Source organism: Agelaius tricolor, unplaced genomic scaffold (genome assembly GCF_023055355.1).
Source record: "Agelaius tricolor isolate 1412-34295 unplaced genomic scaffold, bAgeTri1.0.p SCAF_4, whole genome shotgun sequence".
NCBI classification, from domain to species: Eukaryota; Metazoa; Chordata; class Aves; order Passeriformes; family Icteridae; genus Agelaius; species Agelaius tricolor.
Genome location: NW_027269264.1, coordinates 47149749 through 47176905, shown reverse-complemented (window position 1 = coordinate 47176905; position 27157 = coordinate 47149749). Strand labels below are relative to the sequence as shown.

Genomic DNA, 27157 nt, shown 5'->3' with positions numbered 1-27157 from the left:
CATGAAATCCTTTTTTTCTTTTTTTTAGGCTGACAGTAGCACAGGGTTTGAGGTCAAACTCATCTCTTGGACTCACTGAAGATCTTTTAGATTTAGTTGTCTTTTTGATTGAAATCTGTTTTTCTGTTTTGTCTCAAACACAACATGTGGAGGAGAACACAACATGTGGAAAGAAATAAAGGTTTTCTTGTTGTACCACCACTGTAATCAGAGTGTAGCGATGAGGTTTGTTTGTCTGACTTTACCCTGCAGCCATTTCTATCTATGACTCTCCTCTCAGCCTCAGGAGGCCATATTTAGAAATGTTTGCAGACCTGTATTTGCAGCTGGAGTGTATGAGGAAGAGGAGGAAGAGCTGGCAAGTGTCTGTTTGTAAGGAGAAAGAGAAGAATATTATATTATCTGTTATTTTATTATTATTATTATTATTATTATTATTATTATTATTATTATTATTATATCTGTTTGTAAAGAGAAAGAGAAGAATATTATTTATTGCACAATAACAGTCACAATATTTTTTTTCACTGAAGAAATGAGCTGCTAAAGAGAATGCCTTGACACTTGCTGTTTGTATTTTGGTTTTTTTTTCTTCTCTTGTTCAGAACTGCTTTGATGATGGCTTGTGAAGCTAGTAGCCTTAACATGGTGGAAGCTTTCCTTAGGAGAGGTGCAGATGTCAGTTTAGTAGACGTCTTTGGACAGAATGCTCTGCATTACGCCAAGCTCTCTGAGAATACAGGAATCCAGAATCTCCTGTCGTCAAAGATATCGCAGGACGTGGGTATGTGAGAGAGGCTGACCTGCCCTTTGTCACTTCTTGATTTAGCACTGAGCAAATTTACTTAAAAGTGTAGCCCGAAATGCTGCAAAAGCCATTTTCAAGATTATCTGGCTGAAATTTCCCAAAAACTCTTTGCCATTGATGGTAATATTTAGCATGGGATAAAACCCTGAGCAGGCCAAAAAGAGGTGTATTGGAGAAAGACAAGTTGATGTAGCAACATTGTGAAATTTTGCATACAATTTGGAATGGATTCTCTTTTATACATAGAAACCCTCAGCAGAGGGGTTGGAGAAGGAACTAAAGCAGGCAGAGCATTTTATGGTCAAACTGCAATGGATTTCTGAAGTAGGAAATTTAATGCATAAGAATGGTGCAAGACCAGAATAAGAATTGTCATGATTCTTCAGATTTTGTCTCAAAACGAAATGAGACAGTAGCAGAGAAAGAATGTGATTGAAATGGAATTTGAAAATTCTACTTTTCAGGTGTCAGACAGGAATTCAAAAACCAAACCATTTATCTATGGTATGGGAAGCAGAGCAGAGAGGTGGGTCAAAAATAGAAAGTAATTCTTCCTTTAATAACTTCTCTTTATTCCACTTCTTTTCTGCTCCACAGAGGCAAAGTCTCCAACAAAAGTGAAGCAGGTATTTGTCCTTTTGGTTTTGAAAATACTCTGACTCTCTAGACTTGTAACGTAACAAAAAACAGTAACAGAAGCACTAGTAAGTGCCGTTGTGAGATGGGTTGCCATGACTACCATATAATGGAAAAGGTTTTTCTTGCTTAGGTAAGAAATGTGCTTCAGGAACACTACTTTTAGACTTGGCTTCTCTGTATAACAGCAGCCAGCACCCTTGGCGAGGGGAGGAAAGGAGGAGCAGTGTGTATGTGCATGTGTGCTGGGATGATTCCTGCTTTCCTCATGTGTAGGGCAGGAGCTTGGCTCTTTGAATTGCAGAAAAGAGACCTAGAGAAATTCTCTCTTTCTAAAACATAAAATTAAAGGTTATCCCTGGTTTTGCTGGAGACTCCTTGCTGTGGCAATCATGGCAGATTTAGGCGATTAAATTAGTTTCTTACATTTTTCATTCAGTGTCATATCTTGGTGTGCAAGTAGACCTTGTAGACGTGCTGGTGGCTGGGAAGTAGACAAGGGTGCAATGCATTGGTCATTCCTTCTCTGAGTGCAGAGGTGGGTTTTACGGGGGCTCAGGCAGAAGCTGGTGGAGAGGAAAAATGGTAGATGTGAAGAATGGCATGACTGGGCTGTGTGTGAATGGAAGTGTTTTAAGGTCACTGGTGCTAAACCTATTGTCAGCTTCTGCTTTTTCACTAAATCTTGTTTGTTTTCACTGAAGCATGGTTTACAAGGGAGCAGATTCTTATTGTCAGGCATGTTTAATATCTTTGTGTTAGTAGAGATGTGGTCTTTACCCAGGGGAAAAAAGGCGCTGCATGAGCTGCTAAAGTTGATATTAATGTGGGATTTATTTTTTATATTTTTTTATTAAACAACTTGCTCAGACTTTACTAACCAAACTAACAAACCTACCTTTTCTGGCTGGTGAAACTTTCAGCATGATCAAGGCTCTAAAATAAGTTCAGAAAGAAGTGGAACTCCAAAAAAACGCAAAGCCCCACCTCCTCCTATCAGTCCTATTCAGGTAAAGAAAAGACCAATTTTGAGATGCTTTTAGGGGATAAAAAGCATTTTGAACATTATTAGAGTTATGTGGGCAGGATTTTCTCTGTCATTGTTATTTTATGTGCCTGTTTTACCATGAGTGCTTTTCCTTACATTAGGATGACACCATGAAAGCTCATGTTGCTTAGATTAACTAAGCAAAATTGCTTAAAATACAGCATGGTCCAAGATACAACTGTACAAATTTTGCTGTACAATTGCTTCTTCCAACTAAAGCTGTTGTTCTTTTGCTGATTTCAATAAGTAAATGATGAGTTCTTTATATTTTAGTTATACATATATATGGATATATATTATTATGGGCATATAAACATATCAAAATAAAATACTTAACTGCATTTTGGTACTATATAAGTCTATTTAATAGTTAGGGTTAGTCTTAAACCAGAATGTAACCTGTGTAACAGCTACACTTCTTATGTAATAATGATTCAGAAGGGCACTAAATAATTAGGTCTGTTCTCTGAAAGTAATCTAGGATTGTGACTTATATTAGTGCAGGTAAAATACTCTTTAATGCATGTGTATGTATGTATGTGTGTGTATATATATATACATATATATGTATATATGTGTGTGTGTATATATAGATATACACATATATACATAAATATATATATGGGCACATGTTAGGGAGGTACCTGTATGTGCAAGTATGTATACATACCTATTTATATAAAATTTTTTACAGGTTAATGATTTATCCTCTCCATACTCATCAACTTCAACTCCCATGACTGGAAAAGGACAGGCTTTCTTTGCTGATCAAATGTGCAAGGTATCAGTGTTCCATTCTTATGAGCTATGGAAAGGAAAGTACAGGATCTGTTTTGCTTGATGTTCTATTTTGATGACTGTAGTCTCCTGTGACTTAATTAGCTGAATTTTAGGAACAAAAGCGAATCCAAATCTATTTAAATGCAATTCATGAAACAAGACTAAAGATTACTTTAATATGTGAAAAACATGTACATATAAATAATCATAGGTAAGTGTTTAGAAGTATGGTTATGAAGGTATTAATGTTCCAAGAGTTCAATTTCTAATATCAGCAAAATGCATGGAATTGGGCAGTGCGAAGAGACCATTTTACCAAAAGATGTCAGTGAAAGGGTTGAATACGTTCTGTCTGATCTTTACCTTGTGCTGCTGAAGATTTTTTAAGCACATGTGAGTATGTTGCTACTACTTATCACAGGGTTTGTAGTCTTCCAAACTATTTACAAGATGCCTGTGTTTCATTAGTATTTAATGGGAATTGGGCAATGGAACTTAAATGGCTTTAGCACACTTTGAAATACTGGACACATGCTACAATTAAATAAGACCTCAGAAATAAAAGTCATCCACTTGGACAGGCTTTATCCAGCAGAATCTATACTGTCTATAGTTGTTTTTGGTGAACTGTCCAGCTTTACATCTGCTTTCTGTGAAAATGTTTTCTTTTGATGTCTTAGCAGGAGGAATTCAGCTCCTTTTACAGGGACAATAAAGACAGACTGAGTGACAGCACAACAGGTACACAATTAATCCTTATCTCATAAGGTATTTTAGGTGGCATGAAATGCTGAAAACCTCTGTATCTTTCTCCTTAAAACATGAGACACACTAAGTATTGAGAGTGATGTTTTGTAATTCCACAAGCAGCTCCCCACCAAAACATCCTGCTTCTATTCCATTAACCTAACACACTCTTGGGGAGTTTGTAGGAACAGTTTGCTTGCTCATTGAATTTAGTGGTCATGGGAACAAGCTGTTTAAATGTTGGAATAACTAACTAAATAGCATTTCAGCTTTTTGAAACCTTTTGAATCTTTTTTTTTTCCTTCTGAAGGTGCTGATAGTTTATTGGATGTGAGTTCTGAAGTTGACCAACAAGATCTACTTCTGTTGATGCAAGCAAAAATTGCCTCTCTGACATTGCACAATAAGGAGCTGCAGGACAAATTACAGGTGTCATATTTTTGTGCTGTTCTGATGCTCTCTTAATCTGCTAGGCAGAACAAAGAGCTACTTACTGTTTTAAAGAGTTGCACTGTGAAGATCTTTTAATGAGCTTGTTGGTAAGATCATGGAAGCACTGTACCCCAAAGGATTAAATCAGTGTTTTGATCTTCTCACTTTTCCCATAAATTACTGAATAACTTTGTTTATTATGATAACTACATTCTAAAATATGTTGTTGACAGTTGTGCTAGAAGAATTTTAATTTGCATAGCTTTGATTATTAGCTTATGGAGCTCAGCCCAGACTTTCAGAGGAGCTTGGCACTTACTGCCTTCTCTCACTGTAGGTGACTAAGTGGGAGCAGCTGAGTTTTGAACTTTTCTAGAAGTTTCTTCCATGGCTCTTTCATCATCTGTCTCTATAGGATGTGGCAATACTTCCTTGCTTACTCTATTCTAAAAAAAATTAGAATCATGTACTTGGTTTTATTGTGCAATTGTTGGTGGGTTTTTTTGGACAGGAAAGAACACCTAAAGAAGGGGATTCAACTGTAGAATCTTATTCATCCCAAACACAGTTTGAGCAAACAGCAGAGAGACAAAATGAGTTCATGGTGCAGGAGCTGAAGCCTATGTTAAATGCCACTCAAGTCCAAGAAAAGTTGACAAGCCCCAGAGAAGTAAAAATAAAGTACCTCCAGGAAGACTTAAAGGATGTGCAGAGAAAACTGGAGAATTCTGAAGCCAAAAGAAAGCATGTGGAAACTCAAGTCCAGTATAGAGTCCCAGAAACAGATCATTTAAATAGACCAGACATTTCAGAAAATGGTTCTGATCTTAATTTGAAATGCGAAGAAACTCAAAACAGGCATGAGGAAGCTGTGAAAGAGATTTTGAATATACAAAGGCAAAAGAAGACAGGTCTTGTTTCCTCTGAAAGTGAAGAAACCAGTTCTGATCTGAGTATGTTGAAGATTACATATGGAGAAGTTGAAGCACTTAAGCAAGAATTGAAGAAAGCATTGGAGGAAAGTGAAAGACAAAAAGAAAAAGTGAGAGAGCTACAGAAGAAGTTTGAAGACAGAGAGCAGAAGGTGGCAGGCAAATTGTCTGTGGAAGAGTGTGAAGAAATGAAGAATTCATATTGTTCAGTTATTGATAACATTAATCAAGAGAAAGCATTGCTGATTGAGAGGTACAAGGAAGGGCAAGAGGAAATTAAAAGGCTACAGGACAAGCTGACAAATCAGATGCAGTTGGAATCTAGTGCTGAAGCTGGAGAAAGGAAAGATGTGATGCACAGAACGATAGATGATCTGAACAGGCAACTTAGTGAATTGTCTCAGTTGTACAAGGAAGCACAAACAGAGATTGAAGACTATAGGAAGAAAAAAACTCTAGATGATATAGCTTCAGACTACATTCCTAGAGATGAACATGAGAAACTGATGGAGGTAACAAATTCTTTGAGATACAAAGCAGAAAATGAGTTATCAGAAATGAAATCCCAGTACACAAAAGTATTAGATGAATCAGAAGAACTCAAGCAACTATTAGACATTCAGAAGCAAAACTCTTTGCCAATCACTGAACACCGTCAGGTAATCAATGCACTCAGAAATACCATAAAGGAGATGGAGGAAGAAATAAATGAGCTCAAACGACTACTTAGCAACAAGGAAAGTGAATTAAGAAACTTGGAAAAGGAGTTACTGGAAGAAAAAGCTGCAATTAATGAAGCCATGGTACCCAAGGCCACATATGAAAAGCTCCAGTCCTCACTAGAGGGTGAAGTTAGTGCTTTGTCATCCAAACTGAAGGATGTAATCCGAGAGAAGGAAAACATATCCTTAGATGCCATGAAACTGAGAAATGAAATTTTGCACTTGAAAGAAGCAAAAGAAGGTATGCATACTCTGCTTGAAGCAAAGGAACGGGAGGTGACTGATCTTCAGCACAAGTACCACCAAGTTCAAGAAGCTCTTACTGAAATGAAAAACTCATCAAAACTAGAAGAAGATAAAGACAAAAAGGTCAGTGACTCAGTACAGTGGAGGGGTAGTGTGAGTTCAGAGTGCAAAGCATGTTTACTGGTGCATGAGTGCCCTAACAATGTTGGTTCAAGTACCTTCTGAGTGCATTTCCCCCTCTGAAAATCCAGGTATTGCAGGCGAAGGGGTTTTCTCTATGTTTGGCTTTGCAGTTGGCTTCCCTCCCCTATGGAGATAGACACAATCTTTCAATTTACCTCTTTTAAGTTCTTAGATTGGGTTCACACTATTCAGGTAGCTGAAGTCAAAGAAGTGAGATTTACAGCAGGAAGATATTCCAGAGGAGACAAGAAAACAAAGTATCAGGAAGGAGCAAAAATTCAATGGTGGCATATTACTACATTATCTCAGCCACAGCATGACTTGACTAATTTTCCTCTGCAGCTACCATATCCATCACTACAAATTCCTTTATCCAGAGCTATGCAATTTGGTAGCTGTGAATAGCTGGCCTGTGTTTGGTTCAGCAGCAGAATTTGTAAAGGTGGTAAATGCTGCCCTTCTTGTTAAATATTGCTGATGTTCAGAACAAGGAGTGCAGGTTGAATAGACTGGACTAGGATGGGGAATAGAGGAGCATTGTAACCCTTTGCTTACATGACATTTCTGTTTGTCTATAGAATTTATTTACAATTTGGTTTTCCCCACTTCTTTGATTTAAGTCACAAATAACTCAAAGATAAGACACACAGAAATACAGTATGCATAGCATCTTTTAATGAAAACCTCTGTTTTGCCTCCCTAGATCAATGAAATGTCCAAGGAAATTAGCAAATTAAAAGAAGCATTGAACAGCCTTTCTCAGCTCTCCTACTCAACCAGTGCCCCCAAAAGACAAAGCCAGCAGCTGGAAGTGTTACAGCAGCAAGTGAAGCAGTTGCAAAACCAACTGACTGTAAGTGTGACAGTTTGTAAACCTAACATTATCCCAGTTCTCCAAAGAAACATGTACTATTCTTCACTCTGCCTTATTTGAAATAGAGTACAGTCAGTGAGTACATGGAAAAGAATCTTCATCCAAAAAATCTGTAATTTCTGTTTCTCTGAAACTTGTAGGAATTTGCAAGTCATGAATTGCACTTTAGAAAGAGCATAACTAAAGAAAGCTGATTTTCCACATATTTTTCTCAGACCAGTTGAGAAACAGATTTTTTGTAGTAAAATGGAGTGACCAAACTTGCTGCTCAGACCTTAATTTGTGGAAAAGTATGATCAGTTTGCAGAAGGTTTTCAAGAGCATTCATCAGCTGAAGTTGTTTTGGGGTTTTAAGCTTTTTGGAAATATGAGGTTTCATGTCAAGCAAATGCATCTTTTTATGGGGAGCACAGTTCATTCTCTGAAATTCTGAATGCCTTAGAGGTATTTTTTTTTTAATTTTGTTGTTTGTGTGTGAAAGGTCCAGTCTTCTAAGCTGGGTTGAGTCATAATTGATATTTCCCAGAGCTTGCCTGCCCAGAGGAGAGCACTTTATCCACTGTTGAGGATGAAAAGAAGGTATTGTCCACTGGAGGCCTTTGTTGAGGGCTCTGGAGTGCCTCTGAAAGGAGAATTCCCAGACTGACATGCTAAGTGGTGTCTGCTTCCTACCTTTCCCAGCAGAAAAAAAGAGGGCTCAGTATGCCAGAAGAACTCCCTTGCAGGCAAGAGAAATAGTAGGCAAAGCATCCTGTCAGTGTAAAGGCCCAGACTTTCTTGTTCCAGTCCTCCATGTCTGAAAGGACCCTTCATCTCCCACTAATTAGGATCAGCAAAGTAGTGTAAAAGTGCAAAGGTATACAGCACATTGGGAAAGCAGTTAACATTTAAAACATGACAGAAGCACTCTTTCCTTCCTGTAGGTTAGCTTTCCTAACAGCTTCACATATCTTTGGAAAGGTGGCTTATGAGTTGTGGCAGTCTGTGGTGATTGAAAAGGTTTGGGTGGCGTTCATTAAGTCAGGGTCCTGCAGGGTAGGACCTTCGTAAGCACCTCCTTTCACCTGGGAAGGCATCAGCTCTGACAGAGGGGTTGATGCCTTTTTCAGACTCACCTAAAAACAGAGGCCAGACAGAATTAAGAGAATAAAAGCAGATATATTAATGAAGGGCCTTCAGGTACATTAAGGGTGGACAAAGCCTCCCCAAAGGGGCTATATCCAAGATGGAAGATGATCACAAGTTTTTCAGACAATTCTAAGTTTGGTCCATTTATGTATCAGGGACTAATACTCCAATTACAACTTCAGGTAATGAAATCATATACCCCCAGTTTGCCTCTTCCCCCAATTCACTCCTGTTTAGACTTTCTGGGGCCTGGGGCAGTAGGGTGTCCTTATATATATATCCAAATATTTCCAAATGTATGTATCCAAATATATCCGAACAATTCCTCTCTAATTGGAATTGTTTTGTCTGAATAAAATGGGAGAACAGTAGCTGACAGGCTATGGAGTTTTAGAGTTATACCCTAAAGCAGTACAGATTTGAAAAATATAAAAGCTAAAATCCTAAGGCATCAGGGCCACTGCCTTCAGGGAAGAGCTGAGTTGCGGTTGAGAGTTGATTTGTCAGAGTACTGTTGTCTTTCCTCAATTCTGGCTGCTGATAAGCTTGGAAATATAGGATGTGCTCATTCCACACCTTTGCATCTCAGTGCTTGTTAAAACTGCTGATATCACCAGCTCTTTCACTGGGGTAGGTAGAACTACAGCATTTTCCTGGACATGCTTCCGAGCAAATTTTGAGTGCCTGGTGACACAACACTGTCAGAACTGGTTTTCAATGCATTAATAAGACTATGGTTTGAATTCTCCCCAGTCAGAATCTACTTGGGGAGTTCTCATTTCAATAGTTCTGAATGCTCTATGCTTTTCTGCTTAACTGTTTTTTAGGAAACAAAGAAACAACACCAGGAAATTGTCTCAGTTTACAGGATGCACCTTCTCTATGCTGTGCAGGTATGGTTGCATGTTGTCAGTCATTCAGTGTTAGTGTATTAACTGAAGATGTTTCTTCTGCAGATCTAGTAAGAATTTTGCATGTTTTCACTTAGAAACATCCCTCCCATAAGGTATGACAGTTCAAGAACAATTTCAACACTGCTTCCACTTGGGAAATTGGTCTAATTAATATACCTGAAAAATAGTTTGTCAATGTTCTGAAAGACTGGAGCTGCATTCATTCAATCATCTTTTTTTCTCTCTCCCTTTGTCTAGGGTCAAATGGATGAAGATGTCCAGAAAGTGCTTAAACAAATTTTATCAATGTGTAAAAGCCAATCACAGAAAAAGTAAACAAAAAAGCCAAGGAAAACTCCCTATTTTTATTAACCCTGTTATGGTTCTTTTATCTAGATTTGCCTTAACATAAGATTTCAAATTGGCAATTTGCTGCTTTTGTGTTACTGTGCTATTTGTGAGGGGGATATATTTGTCTGTCTGTACCACTTCCATGTGCATTTCCATGTGCAGAAGCTAAACACATGCCTGCTTTTTATACCCAAAATGCAAGTATGTTCTTCAGACTTTTTACATAGGCCACTCCATGTCGTGTTTACCCTGTGAGTACTTTTCCAGCTTCCTCCAACAGCAGCAGGTTAACCTGGAGGAAAGCACTGGTGTTGCCTGGGTAAAGGTGAAATTCTCTGTGAGGTCTTCTGTACTGATTATAAGCTGCATCTCATTACTGGGTGTGTTTGATACTGCAGCACTCAGATTGCTGACTTTTTGCCATATGCAGCCTTTGGCAGAGCAGAAGTGAACTTTGAAGCAGTGAGCAGGAGTAGATATTTATGCTGAGCCAGAACCTCAAACAGCTACACTTCCTGGTGCAATGTTATTTAAGATTAACACACTAAAACGTGGCTGCCCCAGTTCACCCAATGCACTGAGTACACAAAACCCATACCATGCTTCATAGTTTCCTTAACTACCTGGTAGTGGAATGAAACTATTTCAAAAGGTAAAAGCATTAGTTTATTGAAGTCACATACAAACAGAACTGTCTCTATAAACAGCCCTTTGTGATAGGTTTAGCTGTCTATGCAAGCGTTGGCCATGAAGCTCAGGAACAAAACCAGGTCATATACTTTTAGACAAGGGATTCTAGTGAACACAGGATGTTTACAGTAAATGTCAATGCCTCATACTTCCTAACCTCACTTTTGTAAAGATCTTCTCTGCGGTATATTTTTACTGGCCCTCTAATGAATTTTTTTGTAACGAAATCATTTTTTCTACATAATATTTGCATTAAGCTTATTAACAAATATTTTTAGGTAATTGTGTCTTAGAGAGTTTCTTTTTATACCCCCAAGTACTCAGTAATAGTGAAGCGTAAAGTGTTTTCAGTTTGTAAGAAATTTGTATGGAATAATAGACCTGTCTGTCAGTGTGGTCCAGAGCAGTTAAGTGTAAAATTCAGCCTGCTGTTCCAAAAAAATTTTAGAAATTATAGGTAGACAACAGCAGGAGGTGTCAAAAAATTCTGTATGTTGTTTCTAGAGGCTATAGGCATCAATAAAGCCTTTATCAGCACTTCTACATTTAAAGTCAAATAAAAATGCCTGATGTGGAATAGAATGAAACTATGGAAAAATGTTTTAAGCACACACTGCACTTGAGGGTACAACCATTTTAACAAGCTTGCGGCTTCAATATGGTATTGTGTTTTTTTTTTTAATTCTATGGGGATATGTCTCTATTAATAGAGAAATCTTTCAGAGCTATATAATCTATGAAGTTTATATAGAGTCATAATATGACAGGAGTCAGCAGTGCCTCAGGCTGACTGAACTCATAGTGCACTTATATCAGATAATTCCTAACTCTGGCAAAGCTAAATGGATTTTAAAAACAAGAAGAAAACCACCACCTTTGCATCAGTTAGACCTTGGTGTTACTTTTCTTGAGTGGTTTAACTAATGCCGTCTAATTTTGAACAGTATTTTATAGTTAGACAGCTTTGAAAATGCTCCAAAGAAATGTGAAAAAAATTTTGCTGCATTACTTTAAAAAGAACAAAATTTTAAGCATGCTAATGCTGCAAGTATAAAACTTGATGAATCATTTTGTAGGTTGCTTGATGGATTTAGTCTTCTACTTTGATTTGGTTTGTATATTTATTACAATTATCTTTGTGGAATATTGGAAATTATATACTACAGCATAACAAGTTTCTTTATATGTAATTTACAAGAAGTTTCCTCATGCAGCAAATAAACTATTTCCTTTTTTTTTTTTCATTTTTGTCTTCATTTACTTTTTGTATTGATGGAAATCTCACTACACTGTTCTAACATAGTACAGATGTGTTCTGTATCTCCTGTTTAAATGGATGACACAAGAGCCAGGTTTTCCTCCCTGAAATTCAATCTTCACTATTCACTATCTTGATCTGTTGTGTGAAATAAATCCAGTCCAAACCCCGCGCAGTGAGTTTTGCAGATAATGCCTTCTATCTCATGGATAAGTTTGTAGCCATTTCTCACATGGACATCCTGCTAGAGGTAATACAGGTTTCCCATTTGCCACTGGATAATTCCAGCAAAGTTTAAAATACCTTAGAGCTGCAGCACTCACCAGTGATGTCCTACAGTTCTTCAAAACTGGTGGTTCTCTGTCACTTAGCACTTCACACATAGAACTACAATGGGAATATATCTAGGTGTATGTGCATATGGATATGTCTGCTTTTTAAACTTAGTCACACAGTCAGCCCCACTGCCTTTTATCATCTCTTCTCAGTTTTATTTGAGAAACTGTTCTATTAGTGACTGATTTCCTAGTATCTTGCCTGAAGGAATTGCATCTCTTGTGATCTCATCCCAGGGCTCTTTAGCCTCTTGTAGCAAATTTCTGTTAGCTGCCCAGCACTGGATTCCCTTTGAAGATGGGCAAGCTGACATGCAGAGTCTGGGCCTGTGGGGTACATCTGCCTAAGCTGCTACTCTGAAACATTCACATCTGGATGTTTCTGGCCTCCTGCATGGTCAGTCCAAACAGCATGGGCAGCATTTTTGTAGCAAATTCCTTTCCCTCTCTCCACTAAGTGCATGAGTACTGGAAATAAACTCCTCTTGCCAAACTCACTGCACTATGTCCTGCCACAGTAGGGAAGGGTGACAAATGATGGTAGCAGACTTCAGATGGAATTTGGGAGTAGACAGCATCCTAGATCTGCATTATCACCTATTGCTTCTTTTTTTTTTTTTTTCTTTTTGTCCCTTTCTCTTGCTATGCAAACTAAGGGCAAGTTCATGTAAGCAGGTGTTGCCCTGGTTATTTATCATCTGGCTCTCACAGGGCCCTCCTTTTACCAGCCCAAACTGACATGAGAATATAGGAGGGTGGAGGGTGAAAATGCAGATTCCAGCAGCAGTCAAAGGTTAACTTTTCGCAGTGTGCCTTGTGTCCTTGCTGGACAGATCTTTTGGCTGTGGCAGCACATAGTGAGGCATAACCAACACCTGAGCACAGGGGTCATTATCCTCTGAGATGAGTCTGGGTTCCTGGGCACGTTGCATAGCAGACTTCCTGCTGGGGCCTCCTGGGTAGAAGCACAGGTGGAGCCAATCTTGCCCCTTGGTGGCTGAGCAGGGGGCTCAGGGATGGCAGAATGACCTGCTGATTGCCCCCCCACCTCTCCTCAGGGCAGCTCCGTGGGGATGTGATGTGCTGTGTGTCAGCATAAGACAGCAAAAGCCCAGGGAAGACCACGCTGCTCTGTGCTGCAGCAAACCACACACAGGGCCCCAGGAGAAGCAGCCAAGAAAGGGCCAGTGGAGAAGCTGGCAAGAAATCCCTTGGCAAATGCCATTTCACTATATGGAACTGTTAAAGCCCACTTCGTGTTCTGTGAGTTTGCCCAAGAATAGCTGTCTGGGGGAAGAGGTAGGTGGGGTGTGATTTCAGTGCTGGGTGATTCAGAGCTACACAAACCACTGCTGCAGTATCTACATTGTGTCTACACCACAAATCTGCTCTCTGGAGGGGTCTGGCAGAGTGGGGTACCAGCCTGGGGTGTGCAGGAGGATATGCCAAGAGGCTGGAATACCACATGGGAGGAGAGCTGACTCATGGCACTAGAACAGGGGGCTCATGGGCCCTTTGCCTGTCTGACCTTCCGCAGGGAGGCTCTTGCTTGGGTCAGCCACACCAAAGCATCCTGGGGCTTTCTTCACACCAATGCCAGCCCTCATCTGAGCAAGAAGCAGACACAGAAGGCAGAGGCAATCTGCTCTCAAATGTGGCAGAGGCCCAAGTGCTGCAGACAAGAATCACTGTCTCAGGTGGTGTGGTCAGTGCCGGGCAGGTCCTGGAGCACAGGCAACCTCCTGTGGCTTTGGATGTCTGGGGGTCAGGGCCTCAGTCTGCTGCTTGGGACCCAGGCTGCAGAGCAGCTGTGCCTGTTGGGAAACTGTGTGGAAAAGCTCTGGGGGGGTAGGTGTGGAGGTTTCAGAGTAGCATAGACAGATGTGATGTACCCCAGCGCATATTCCACAGGCACAGCTGTAACACAGCAAATTTTTTCAAGCAAAAAGAAATTGGTGCAAGACTTTTAGGACAGTTCAGTGATCTAAATCACCTATTAACCGTGGGTTTTGTCTGCCACAGAGAGTACTAAAACTCCTAAATTTAATGTCAAAGCACAGTACAAGAGTTTGAGTACCTTGAGACCTTCATCTATAACACCACTTGGTTCTGCAGCTATGGGTCGTTGTGTGTGCTTGTGGCACTCCCCAGTTCTCAGCAGAGCATTTCACAGAAGTCAAGTTTCAAATGCTTTTCTTCATCCCTGCGTCCTTCTCTCTTTGGATCCTTCACGATCCTTTTGAACATAAGTAACAGAGACACTAAGCACAGACTAGAACCATATTTTGTTTTGGTTTTATATCTGTGTTCTTCTCAGGCAGTAACAAACTCACTCTCCTCAACAGCCATTTTCTTTAAACCCCTGTCTTAGAATTACAGCGGTAAATTGGAGCTGAATAAAAATCAGTGATTTAGTGTCTACTAATTTGAGGAAGCTTGAGTTAAAATTTCTGTAACTACAGAACAGATCTACCAGTCAAGCCTGCTGCTGGCAAGAATGTGATGTGCCTTGCCCAACAACTGTTAATTAGAGTCCCCAGACTTCAGTACTGTGTGACAAAAAGTCTTCTTGGAGAAATGACAGCCTCTGTCACATCAGACACAGTGGTGGCAGACTGCATGGACTGCATGGACTGTCACTAACACATGACTCCTCTGATGACCATTTTTTGCCTTTACACAAGCAGCAATAATCAGCTTGCTTTTAGCCCTGCTGATGCCAGTCCCCAGTCCTACAGGTGGCTTTGGGAGGGTCTATTTTGTGGTACCACCCTTAGCTCCTGGGGCATTTTAGGGCAATGCATTTGTAGGTATTTCCAAACCTTTGGCTGCCCTGACAGACTCTTAATTGATGAGTTTAACACAGGTTAATGCAATCATCGGGCTTTCAGTCTATTTTAAAAGTCTGCTCGCATGCTGATCTGTCCAGATTCGCAGTGTTGGCCCTCTTTGTACATTTTCCAACAGCCTGAAATGCTCAGACAGTTGGTAATGGGGCCTCCTACCAGCAGCTGGAGATTGGAAACAGGCACATCTCAGTGACATCATCTCCTGCAAGGGGCTCAGGGCTGGAGCCCACGGGTGTCCGTCTGTCTGCTCCTGCCTGCCTGGCTGGGCTGCTGTTAACCCTGCCTGGGGAGGATGCTGCAACTGGCACTCTGCTAGTACCCTCAGGAGACTGACAGTGCCTGCATCAAAACACCACTGTGCCTGTATGGGAAGCTGTTGCTCCGCTGTAGTCACCTCTCCCTTTGGGATCAGCCAAAATGCTCCTTAGTGATGGCTGGGCTCGGGCCCACAGCACTCTTCCTGCATTCCTTGTTGTAGAGCAGCAGCAGTCCCCACACGCTGCACATTCAGAAGCCCTGTCCAAAAATGTTTGGATGCATTTGCTTCTCTGTGAACATCTACTGCCCACCAGGAGTCATCCCCCAAAAAGTCTGGGGAGCAAGGGGGCTGCTGGATTAAACTGCATTTTTCAGACAAGAAGAAAAAAACTCAAAACATTCCTGAGAAAGCAACCTGGCATTCCTGCCCCTCAGAGCCTCCTTGACAGCTGGAAAACTGTCGGGAGTGACAACTCAAAGCACAAAGGTCTGCACTGCCCCATTCCTAGAAGCAGATTGTCTGGATTCTTGCTGTTCAAAGGTCCCAAAAAAAGCGGCGCAGCGTTCAGCAGTTGGTGGTGCCACATCTGGATGTGAGCACAGCTGGACAGATGTTGCAGAGCTGGTGCACACGTACCTGTGAGGCATTCCAGAGCCAGGCGCCTGCAGGAAGGTCACGGTGGGAGGGCAGGTTGTGCCGCTTCTGCATTGCCCCCTGCACGTGTGCGGAGCCCTGCGCTGCCTGAGGGGGGCTGTGTGGTTTTCAGAGTGTCTTTAAATTCCTGCCCTTGCCGCCACATGAAGAATTCGTGTCCCCGTCCAGCGACCGGGAGGGGCAGGTCAGCAGAGTTTCCTCTGCAGATGCTTTGGCCGGGGGTGTCTGGCACCGCGTTCCCTTGCAAATATCTGCATAATTAAAACCCTTGCGAATATCTGTATAATTAAAGCCGACCGGGATCACCCAGGCTGGGTTGCAGCATGGAGGAAGAGGAGGTGTGAGCTCTGTGCTGCCCATGCCTCTCTGACAACTTTTCTGGGAGCTTTTCTGGTCAGCTCTGGAGAGTGACGGCTCGCAATTGCAGCCTGGATATACCCCAGCTCCTCCAGAACCTGTCCCATGCCAGTAGTTAGTTTATTAGGAGAGTAAATGCGTTTGGCCAGCTTGTTGTCCAGAAAAAATCAGATTTGTTTCCTGGTGTGCAACAAGCAACTAATTACACACTCAAAGATAATTATTTATTCTAGTGGCACAAGCCTGGGTGCTTAGTGGTGTTCCGCAAATCAAGCACACCAACTCTCAAAACTTTTTACTATTTATACACTCTGGTGTTGAGGAAACTCCCCAGTCTGGCCATTGTTGAGCCTCTCTGGCAGTCACACTCCCAGTGCCAGACTTTCACAGGTGGGACTGAATCTCCTTCACAGCGGGCGGCTCCGAGCTGCAGCTGACACCCCAAACACTCCCCTCGCAGTCAGACCAGGTTACCTCGCTGGCTCCACCCCAGGTTTGCCATGAAAGAGTCTCAGATGTCTCGTTCCACAAAGCTGTTATACATGGATAATGAGATGATTGGCTCTTGCAATTAAAAGACAACTGTTATAAATTATCAAATCCTGAGCCAAAATTATCAAAAATTTAGCAGATTTATTAATTTGTCTGTGAGACCAAAGTTTGGTCTTCGAAACCACCACAGCCAAAAAGACAGCGTTGAGCCTGGGATTGGCGCCAGGTGAACACAGATCTGACCTCCTGAGTGTCAGAGTCTCCCCAGTTCACGCTCGTGGCTTCGCACAGCGAAGTATATTCTGCCCGAGGCAAAAATGACCAAATTTTCTTTGTGTCTCTTCACATGCATCACTGTTGCTTTCCGTGTGCAGAGGTGGACAAAAGCCGCGTCCAGGTGTGCCATTGGTGTCAATTGGCTCCGGAGAAGCTGTGTACTCAGGTGTACCAGGGTGGTGCTGTTGACTATCTTGATAGATGCCATCGGCAAGGCGATAATCGTGGTACCTGGAGGAGGCAGCATGGGGAAGCCTTGGAGTGCTGTCCAAGGGAGCAACTTCTCCAGCTTCCCCCAAGAAGTGCTTGCCTTCCCAACCCACTGTGATGGCCTCAAAGGTTGAGGGGGCCCAGCAGCTGTAGCTTGAGGGGCCACATGATCCTGGGAGGCTTCAGCCCTGGCCCCAGGCTGCTTACCTGCTGTGGAGAAGCGCCACGCTTCTGGAAAAACTCCAGAATGGGTGCAGGAGTCTTGGTCTTTCTTACGGTTCTAGGTGTCCCTTCTGATTTTAGGTGTTCTTTCTGGTCCTAGGTGCCTGCTGCTGTTTCTTCAAGTTCTAGGTGTTCCTTCCGGTCCTAGATGTTCCTTCCAGTCCTAGGTGTTCCTTCTGGTCCTAGGTGTTTCTTTCTGCTGTTTCTTCTGGTCATAGGTGATCCTTCTGGTTCTAGGTATTACTTCCAGTCCTAGGTGTTCCTTCTGCTGTTCCTTCTGGTTCTAGCTGTTACTTTCAACAACTCAGGGAACCACTGATTATTGCCCTGGAAGCTTCTATTCTTACCTTAAAGCATCGATGGCTATCTTAACGTGTGTCCGGGAACTAGTTGAATCTGAATAAGACAGCTGCTCCCAGCCAGGACAGTCAAAAGACATGGTTTCGATTTCACAATATTTTACACCATACATTAATAGCATGAATTATCCCTACCATATATTACAACAACTATTGTGTGAATATTAATAAAAGCTTTAGTGATATATAGTTATGTTATTGTAGTTCAGATGTCCTCTGTTCTTCCCACAGTTCCCCTTTCCCCCCTTTCCCTTTTCCCCTTTCCCCTATGGTTGCCATCAGACTGCTGGGGCTGTCTAGGACAGGTATAAAGAAGGCTGCACGTGTGCCCCTTGTATGGGGCAGTTGGGAATGGAAAAGCTCAGGGGGTTGCTTAGGGAGTGCAGCATGGCAACACCTGATCTCTAATGAAGTTACAAGCAAGCAGTCTGCAGTGATAAATGACACAGAAGAGCTGACTGGCAGACTTTGGAAGGGGCCAGGGCAATCCCCAGGGGTATAAAAGACTGAGCATCCATCTTGAAGATGAACTGGCCATATGGTATCCACGAGGGCACTTCCCAGCACTGCAGCTTTTTCCTTACGTAGTCCCTTGTTGTATTTTTGTTAAGGTTTAATAAACCTTTTTAAATTTTCAAAGTGAGCAGTTGTTTCTCACAAAGCCATTTATTCATGGCACACAGAAACAGCTCAATACCTCTGAGGAGGGACCACAAAAAAGGAACCTCAGGGAATTTTACACCTTCACTGTCTACCCAGGTGCAAGTGTAGCTCTTCCTCTCCAGTTGGCACATGCCACCCTCTCTGTGTCTATTCACCTAGCTGGCATCACCCGTGTTCATCTCTTTTGTTATCCAAAATGTCTGCAATTGCCAGCCCCTGCTGTGTCTCCCCACTCACCCTGGCTGGTTTCACTGGGCTTTGTGCCCTCTGTAAATCAATCACAGGGGCTGGCAGTTCACAGCCTCTTGTCTCTCCCTGGGCTCCCACCCAGAGCTCAACCTGCTGCAAACTCAGCTTGCAAACACAGCTGCCTGCACCAGACGTATCCCTCAACATTAGCAAACATAGCCATTAATGTTAGTGGGCTACAAAAGACATTGTTCTCTTATTAATCAGTATTCTATCTTCTATCAGTTAATGATTCTCTCAGTTCTTATGCTCATTAGTCTGCAACCCTCACTCTTCATCTTCTTTTGATATGGTGGGCTATTTGTCACTCTGTCATGATTTCTCCCGGCTGGAATTCCTTTTACCCACTGGCAGCCAGTTTCAGCACAGTTGCTGAGTTGGCCTTATTAGTTTCCTCCCTATTTTGGGAGTTCTGCCATATGTCCTTGTGGCTTTAAAGTTCTGCATGGTTGTGTCTACATACTATCCTTCTTCCCTAATTTTGTTAACCTGCCTCTAGGTATGAGATCACTGAAGCTTAACAAGGCAATTCTGCCAACAAGTAATTTATCTTTCCAACACCTGGACATAACTTAGGGCTTGTTAGCTGCTTTCTGTTCCATGGATTAAGTCTCTTTCTGGTTGATTAGGGGTTCAAGTGCCTAATTAGTTGGAGTTGTGTTCCACCTGTCCCTTACGTTGCAAACCCATTACTGCACTCCACTGGCTTTTATGGGGTAAAATCCAAACATATGTTCAGGCAGATTTCTTATCTCAGACCTCCAGCTTTCTGCTCACTTGCTCCTTTTTGGTCAACTCCATCTGAATTGGAAGGGGTAGAAGCCTGTTCAGTTTTCCATTGAGAGTTTTACTCCACACACAGACACAGCCTCCCACCCACTACCCCACCTCAAACGCTGATGCAGAGGGGATGAAAGTGGGAATGAAATTCCCATTGTCTCTCTGCTCAGAATTTCAATGGTATTACAAAAGGGAAGTTTTTCCTGGGCAATGCAGCTCTTTCTAGGCTCTCCTGGATGCGTTCCTCCAGAGTACTTACACAGACTGACGTTCACAGTCATGGTGGACATTCAAACCCACTTCTCACTTCTGTGAGAGTCTTTTACTCCACGGAAATCAGAGCTGTGTGGGGCACCCGACTGCATCCCTCTCCAACACTCTCTGCCTGGAGGAGCCCTAGCAATTATCTGTAGCAATGCTTATGCACTGCCCTGTTATTCTTAGACCCAGCTAAGGGCAGAAGCAGGGAAGAAAGAGGCAGAACCCACTTCTTATCTCTTCCATTTATACCTAAGCAGTCCTGACCCCCTCAAAGAGAGATTCACATAAAAATGAGTTTTTGTCTCAACAAGAAGTCATCAAGTGACTATTCTGTAATAGCAGCATTTTAAAAATAATTCTGTATTTGTTCAGTTTAATGTTAGTGTTCTCTAATGTTACTGTTCAGCAAAAGCACTGCTTAGTGCTACTACAGACAGTTTCTAAGTATTTATTTTGGTAAGATCCACCTGCTGGATTCTTCAAGCTGCTACAAAATGAGGTTAAAAACAGACACCTACAGGAAACAGCATATGGCTTATCTCAGCTTTTCCAGCTGCTCCACTAACCTCACTAAAGACTCATCTAGTCAAGTATACAAGAGTACTATTTCCTTGTAAATCCATGTGTAAATAAATGATAAACAACTAAAGTAAATAAAAACCAAACCACTGATTCTTTCCCACCACTATCTTTGAAACAGAGGTATAGAACTGAATTCCCCCTGGAGAATTTTGTGCTTTACAGATCTCAATCATTGTAGAAAGCCAAGGAGACACAAAAATTCAACACGTTGGGAGACAGAAGATACTAGTAGCACCAGGACTGTTGGTGTTTTGTTGCATAAAGATTGTCAGGAGCCAAAGGCATTATTTTGACTTCTGGAATCTTCAAAGACTGGTGGGGAGTCTGGGCCTATAGGCAGTAGTTTTCTGGTGGAATCAAAGTGTCTTCTTGAAAACCTGTGGTCAGTTCCTGCTCTGAAAATCACAAATCAAAATAATTGGAGGGGAAATCTCTTGCCAGTTTTGTGGCCTCTGGATGTGGGATGTCCACAGCCCCCCGTGCTGCCCATCAGAGCTGCCAGGCATCCCCTACCACAGCTGAAACGGGGTAGAAGGCACTGGTGACAGCAGCCAACCCAGGAACTGGTTTACTTTACAAGACAAGTAATTCTGAACACTTGCATGCACCCTCTTAAGAAAGCAGATGGGCAAAATCTGAGTTATGACAAGCCTCTTCTGTGATGCTACAAAAAGTAGTGAGCTGAACATTTCCTTTGCTGCAGGTTTCCTGTAGTCTGCAAGGGGAAAGCTCTTGTTAAATAGCAGAGACAAAACGTACTAAAGGTAACCTGGATCCAAAGTGTAGCAGGAAATCCAGTGCAGCAGTGGATAGCTGCAGAATTTATGTAACTTACTAGGCCAAAAAGATGCAGTGCCCTTTTAGTCGCCATCCTCCTCTTCACCCTTTTTATTTTACTGTGCTTGAATGCAGAAATGTAACTGAATACATCACAGATGGATCCTAAATCAATTCACTGCCTTTCAGCACCAAGGCTGTAGCCCAGATTTCCCACGTTCTTGTCTCCCTAAAACCATATCCATGAAGTCAAAAGTGCACAAGCACCTCCCTACCTCTGGGAGCCCGGGCCAGGACTCGGCCCATCTGGGGTACGGACATTAACTCCTGCACAAACCATACGTGCCTTTAATATCTAATACTAAATGCAAGTTATTTTCTGGTATTTTGTGGTGTTCTAACTTCTAAGGGTATTGCTTCTATGATTACTGTTGGTAGGCCACAGAAGAAATCATTTAAAGTACTATTTCAAAAAGGAACACAATACATCTGTAGGCAATTATATAAAAATTCAAATGTTAAGCCACAATTCCTGAACACAATACAAGAAACTTGGATATTCTAAAATAAATCACAGCAAGAAAGTGGTGTGTTCTAACTCCATTTTTATCCTGTCACCCAGGGATTATGTAAATCATCCTTGATACTCAGTAGTCAGGGATAACATTAATAACTCCCAATGAGACCATAACCTTTTTATCATTGAAGAAATTGACACAGTAAGTCAGAAGGAAGTTAATTTATACTTGTCTTGGGTATATTTTAGTTTGGAAAAAACACCCAGTAAATAAGAGTAATTTAGAATATTAGGTATCTACGTCAGCCTTGTAGTTCAAAAATTTGTAATTGTTTATAAATTTCAAACAGTTAACTTTATTGTAAACTTTATTGTGACAAATGGATGATTTGCACAAAAAACAACAAAAGTGAACAGATAACACTGTGTATTCCAAAAGTATACTCTTCCTGGCATAAGCAAGATGTGAAAAATTATCCACAAAAACATATTTTAAAATAAACCCAAAGGATTCTGCTGAATTGTGAAGCAATCAACTTGGTAACATATGAACACACTGTTTTCCACAGAAAACAAAGCAAGACCTCATCTGACAGACAACAAAACTTGACTAGAGTCTAAAGCTGCAGAAACCACCTGGAGATTGCTGACTCTGATCCCACCCCACAGCAGAGAGGCAGGCAGGGCTCAGTCTCTGTGTGTGATCTGCAGACTCTGCAGCCAGTCCAGTGCCTGGCTGCTCCCAGGTACTTCCCGTTCTGTGCAGGGTCTTTGGTGTGAAAGGACAAGTGGACTTTTACCTAAACACAGCCCATCTGCTGTTCTGGAGGTGGACACTGTAGAAAACTGCCCAGGAACCACACTCTCTTGTCAGTGAGCATGAGGTCAGCCCCGTTTTTAGCAGATTTGAATACACCACTCCATGGGACACAGGCAGATATTGCCCTGCTGCCATTCAGCAGCAACTCCTGTTGCTGAAAAAGGCTACTGAGAAGGCAAATAAAATTCATAAAAAATTTTCAATATGAAACTTTTCTCTCTTACGATTCTTAGCACCACCAGTAGAGAGCAGCAGAGTAGGAACAGGGACATGAGTACACAGAAACAGCTCAGCAGCAGCATTCTTGCAGATGTGTAATAAACTATTGACCCAAAACAATGATGTTGCCAGGACACTTGTGAGTAATGAGTAAGTAAATCTTGGCCTCTATATCAATTTACCAATTCAATATCAGTTTGCAGACAAAATGGTAAATCGGTGTCAGATGGAATTCCAAGGAATTGAATTATATTAAAAATTAATCAAGATGAGGAGAAGCCTAGTGGCTTCACTGACAAAACATGTCAGCATTTCCCAGCAAGAAACCACCTGCTGCTATTATGAGATCTGTTTGAAAATGTTGTTCTCTTTGAAGATAAATTTGGTTTTAAGTCACTGAAAGTTATCTGGCCAATATACAACTAGTATCCAGATTTTCCCCTGTGTAATTGCTTACTAGAAGCCAAAGACAAAAAAAACATAGCACAGACAAAATTCTTGGAGAATGCTGCAAAAAGCATCAATGTATTACACAAACAGTACTTTAACATCTGTGTTGGAAGCAGTGTCTATAAGACATAACTCCCCTTTCTGCTTTTTCAGTTTGAGTCAAGGCTATGAAATGTTTGCAGTGGAAGAAAATGAAAGTTTTCAGCTTTCTTATTCCAGAGTTAAAAAAATAAAGACAATATTAACTCTATCAAACTTTACAGCTTTCATTTAGTTTTGTAAAAAAAATATAATATTTTATATAACCAAAAATATATTACAGATGCTAGCACACACACCTACAGTTCTGCTTCAGTGATGTTCTCATCAGGGCAACAATAGTATTCCACAAAACAGATCTGTCCATCTTCATTCCTAATCATATACTGCAGTGACAGAAATCCTTGAGCATCTGTTCGAATGGACACTTTGCAAGACAAAGCCAATGCCTTTGTGGATGGTTTAAGCAAAGAAATCTTGTATCTGCAGGAGAAAATGTTATTATTACATATTATTTCAATAATATGAAAAAAATACATTGCACAAAGAGAAGCTGAAACATTAGTCACTAATAAAGACCCAGAATAAACACAAATCAATTAGGAAGACGCTTATTTGGTCTTTCCCTGGTAACAACATTAAACTGTCATTGTCAGCACTTAGCTTTTGATTACAGACACAGCCTTTTATCAGATGGGGAGTATTTTTGCCCCCTCATACTAATAAAATAAATGTTACAGCAATGCAAAAGCAGTTTTTAAACTTTCCATCAAGAATGCATGACCTGGCACAGAGGGCATCAGTCACTTTCTAACCTGTTAGTCTGGGTCTGGTTACAGTGGAATGCTTCCATCAAATCAGAGTCCCTAGGGTAGTCTAGATGTGCACTTCCAGCATTTCCAAAAGTCGATAACCTGGAAGACAAAAAGCACCATCTCAAAATCCCTGATGAGAGCTCTGTAAAAACTCACCAAAATGAGTCATTGTACATATCACATGACAGTTTCACAAAACAGTGCTGTTTGTTTCACTTTATTTAATCAAAAATGCTAAACTGTCCACACCAGTGTCACATTTATGAAGTTGTCAAAATACTCATTACTATGTTAATTAGAGAACATACTGTGATTTGCTATACTCATTACAATTCTTCCTGAAATGAACGAATTAATTCTAAAATAGTTCCCCTCTCTCCACTGTGAAAACGTCCACTCCTCACCAAAGACAGCCAAGCACAAACATTTGAGTTGAAAGCCATTTCTAGTACCTGAAGTAGGGTTTATCTGGAGACATGGTAATCTGCAGAACTTCACTGGTCATGTCCAGTTCAGCAAATGCCTCTCGCAGTCCCTCTGACTGTAGGATAATTTTATTAACAACCTTTGTACTGCAGAAATCAAAATCTAACAACTCCTCAGGTTCTTGAGTGTTGATTTTGCACACTGTTACCACTCCTCCTTCTTCCAAGAACAGCATCAGGGGATACCCATAACCACGGTAACACAATCTAAGGGCCGTTGATGTTCCTGAAAATGAGAATGAAATATACATTCTGCAGAGACCACAGCTAGGGCATTTGATCACTTTAGAAAACTCACATTTTTCTGGCACACAGGCCACAGATCAACCTTAGTGCTGCCTCCCAGATACCCCCTGAAATGCTAATGATTATGCAGTAAAATTAAATTACTTGCGTGGAGACAACTCAAATCCAAATAATTTCACCCACCACAAAAGAAACACCAGCTGTGACAATTAGGACATACTACAAACAGTTTAGAGGAACTGGAAAATCCTCATGGTCCTGTGGCTCCCTCTGGCTCACATCATCCTTCCTTACTACTCTTGTTACTTGTGCAACCCAAACTGAAGCTAATGCAGCTGAGCTTGTGCTGTGGTCACACCCTCCTGTGGCAGGTTATCAACACCTAACCCTCTGGTTTGCCAAAATCACAGTGCTCTTTAGTGCACTCGGTTTAGATCTTTAGGTCAGCCACAAAGAAAACTGTAGAGGAATGAGGAGCTCAAGGCAGAACTGCAAGGGCAGAACTGCCCAGAAAGCTGCCATGGTATCACTCCACGTACTGTACTCATCCTGCAGCACCCACACAGCCTCCTGTGGATTCATAGAAATACACCACACCTGGCAAGGAGCTGGTTCCAAAAATGGTGAGGCAGTCCAGAAGAACAGACAGACTGATCCGGAACATCACAGACTCCTCCTGAACAGAAAATTCCTGAAAAATTTCTGCCTGTAAGTTAAAGAAAAGAGATGAAAAACTGGGAGTTTCTGCAATTATTTTACAGTTTAAACTTCAAGGTTTCCCATCCAGAAAGCAGTGCAACACAAAGTGATTTCTACATGCAACACAGCAGTCATTATAGAAAAATGGGTCTTCATCCTCAAAACTAGGAAAACACAATCAAACCACACTTGAAACGAGGTAAGATGGCATGAACATGAAATCCTAAATACTTGTCTATTATGGTTTAAGTACAACCTACAAACAGTAAAACTAGAGCTGCTTACTTCTGGAGCTAGAAACATTCATGGAACTGTACAATGTATCACCCTTCTCCAGTAACAATACTTACACTTTTTATGCTCAGTGCATGAATAAGCATTCCAAACACTACAAGGACATAAGAACAGATCAGAACAGTGACTTCACCACTCTGAAATATGTGCTGAATCCTGCCTTTGACTAGCCTGTTAGGGATAAACTGCTCCTTGCTATCCTGTCTGTCACTGGAACTCACTGCTTTGTGGTACCTATAAGAACGGAGTGTCTCAAATAAACCGGGGTGGCATGAGCTGCTTTTGGAAAAGTAATTTCATATTTTCCTGGCAACCCAGAGGGAAAACCCTATCCTGGGGTGTTTTGAGCATAGCACAACCATCTTTAATCTAGTGTCTGTGCATCAGTACTCTTTCAAAACTGACATAAATCCAACCTTTTAGCTTTGGGATGAGCTATAGCTCAAAACAATTAAAGAGGGATACTATGAGGACTTCCTGTGCACAGCACAGCCAGAAGGAGCCATGAGTTTGGAGGGCACTAATACATTAGATGAGGGTGCAAACCCACTACCCTGTCAAGTGCTCAGGGATGTACTGCTGCAGGGTTTGGAATTCCAGCAGCATGGACACCCATAAACAAGGGCAGCCTCACCATGGCCCTTCCTCCATGCCAGCTCAGGCATCTCTGCCTTGCTTCCAGCAAAGTCTCCCCTTCTCTGCAGGTGAGCACATGGAAATGTTGGGGTTGGGAGGGACCTCTGGAGATTATCCAGTCCAACCTCTCTGCCAAGGCAGAGTCACCTGGAGCAGTGACACGGGAACACATCTAGAACACATCCAGGCGGGGTTAGACTGTCTCCAGAGAGGGAAACTCCAAGACTTCTCTGGCATTCTGTTCCAGTGCTCTAGCCCCCTAAGCATAAAGAAGTGCTTCTTCGTGTTGAGGTGAAACTTCGGTGGTTTATTTTATGCCCATTGCCCTCGTTCCTGTCACGGTCACCACAGAAAGGAGTCTGCTCTTCTCCAGGCTAAACAGACCCAGCTCCTGCAGGCTGCCTCGCAAGAGATGCTCCAGTCTTTTACTCATCTTTGTGGCCTCCGCTGGACCCTGTCCAGTGACTCCTTGTCCCCCCGGTGCCCTGACAGCGGCGGTAACCGGGGCCTGTGCAGGTTCTGCAGCAGCCGCGCCCGCCCCTCGCCCGTGTCCCGGTACCTGGATGAAGGCGTTGGCCTGGATACACTTGGCATCCTCCACGGTGACGCGCAGCCCGCTGGCCGTGGCGAGGCAGGTGGCGTGGTCCTGGAAGTGCACGGCCCGCAGGAGGCTGGACAGGTGCCGGGCATTGTCCAGGCTGGCCGACAGCGCGTAGCGCTCGCCGCTGGCGGGCGGCTGTGCCGAGAACGGCATGGCCCAGCACAGGGAACGCCGCAGGCGGGAATGCCGGAGGCGGGAGCGCAGGAGACGGGAATGCAGGAAGCGGGAATGCAGGAGGCGGGGCGCGGGCACGGCGAACGGAGGGAGCGCAGGAAGTGAGATC

At 42.2% G+C, this 27157-nt stretch overlaps 2 protein-coding genes across 4 annotated transcripts in view; one reads left to right on the top strand and one right to left on the bottom strand.

The window, feature by feature from the left end:
• Window positions 1-11711, top strand: part of RAI14 (retinoic acid induced 14) — an 85403-nt gene extending 73692 nt beyond the window's left edge. For 2 of the 3 annotated variants that reach the window (XM_071425574.1, XM_071425575.1), the window contains 10 exons: window positions 606-784; window positions 1406-1434; window positions 2368-2454; window positions 3187-3273; window positions 3953-4013; window positions 4330-4448; window positions 4963-6474; window positions 7238-7387; window positions 9364-9429; window positions 9688-11711. In XM_071425574.1, coding sequence (XP_071281675.1) covers window positions 606-784; window positions 1406-1434; window positions 2368-2454; window positions 3187-3273; window positions 3953-4013; window positions 4330-4448; window positions 4963-6474; window positions 7238-7387; window positions 9364-9429; window positions 9688-9765 — 2368 coding nt within the window. In that variant the 3' untranslated portion in view covers window positions 9766-11711. The remainder of the gene's footprint in view (window positions 1-605; window positions 785-1405; window positions 1435-2367; window positions 2455-3186; window positions 3274-3952; window positions 4014-4329; window positions 4449-4962; window positions 6475-7237; window positions 7388-9363; window positions 9430-9687) is intronic. The other variant, XM_071425576.1, reaches the window with a different exon arrangement.
• A 10077-nt stretch (window positions 11712-21788) lies between these two features.
• Window positions 21789-27118, bottom strand: RAD1 (RAD1 checkpoint DNA exonuclease). The gene is made up of 5 exons (XM_071425573.1): window positions 26833-27118; window positions 25242-25350; window positions 24366-24624; window positions 23914-24012; window positions 21789-23581 (listed from the first exon to the last, which is right to left on the bottom strand). Exons 1-5 carry the CDS (start codon window positions 27025-27027, stop codon window positions 23398-23400), a joined length of 846 nt encoding a protein of 281 aa, XP_071281674.1. The 5' UTR covers window positions 27028-27118; the 3' UTR covers window positions 21789-23397.
• Window positions 27119-27157: the final 39 nt, after the last annotated feature.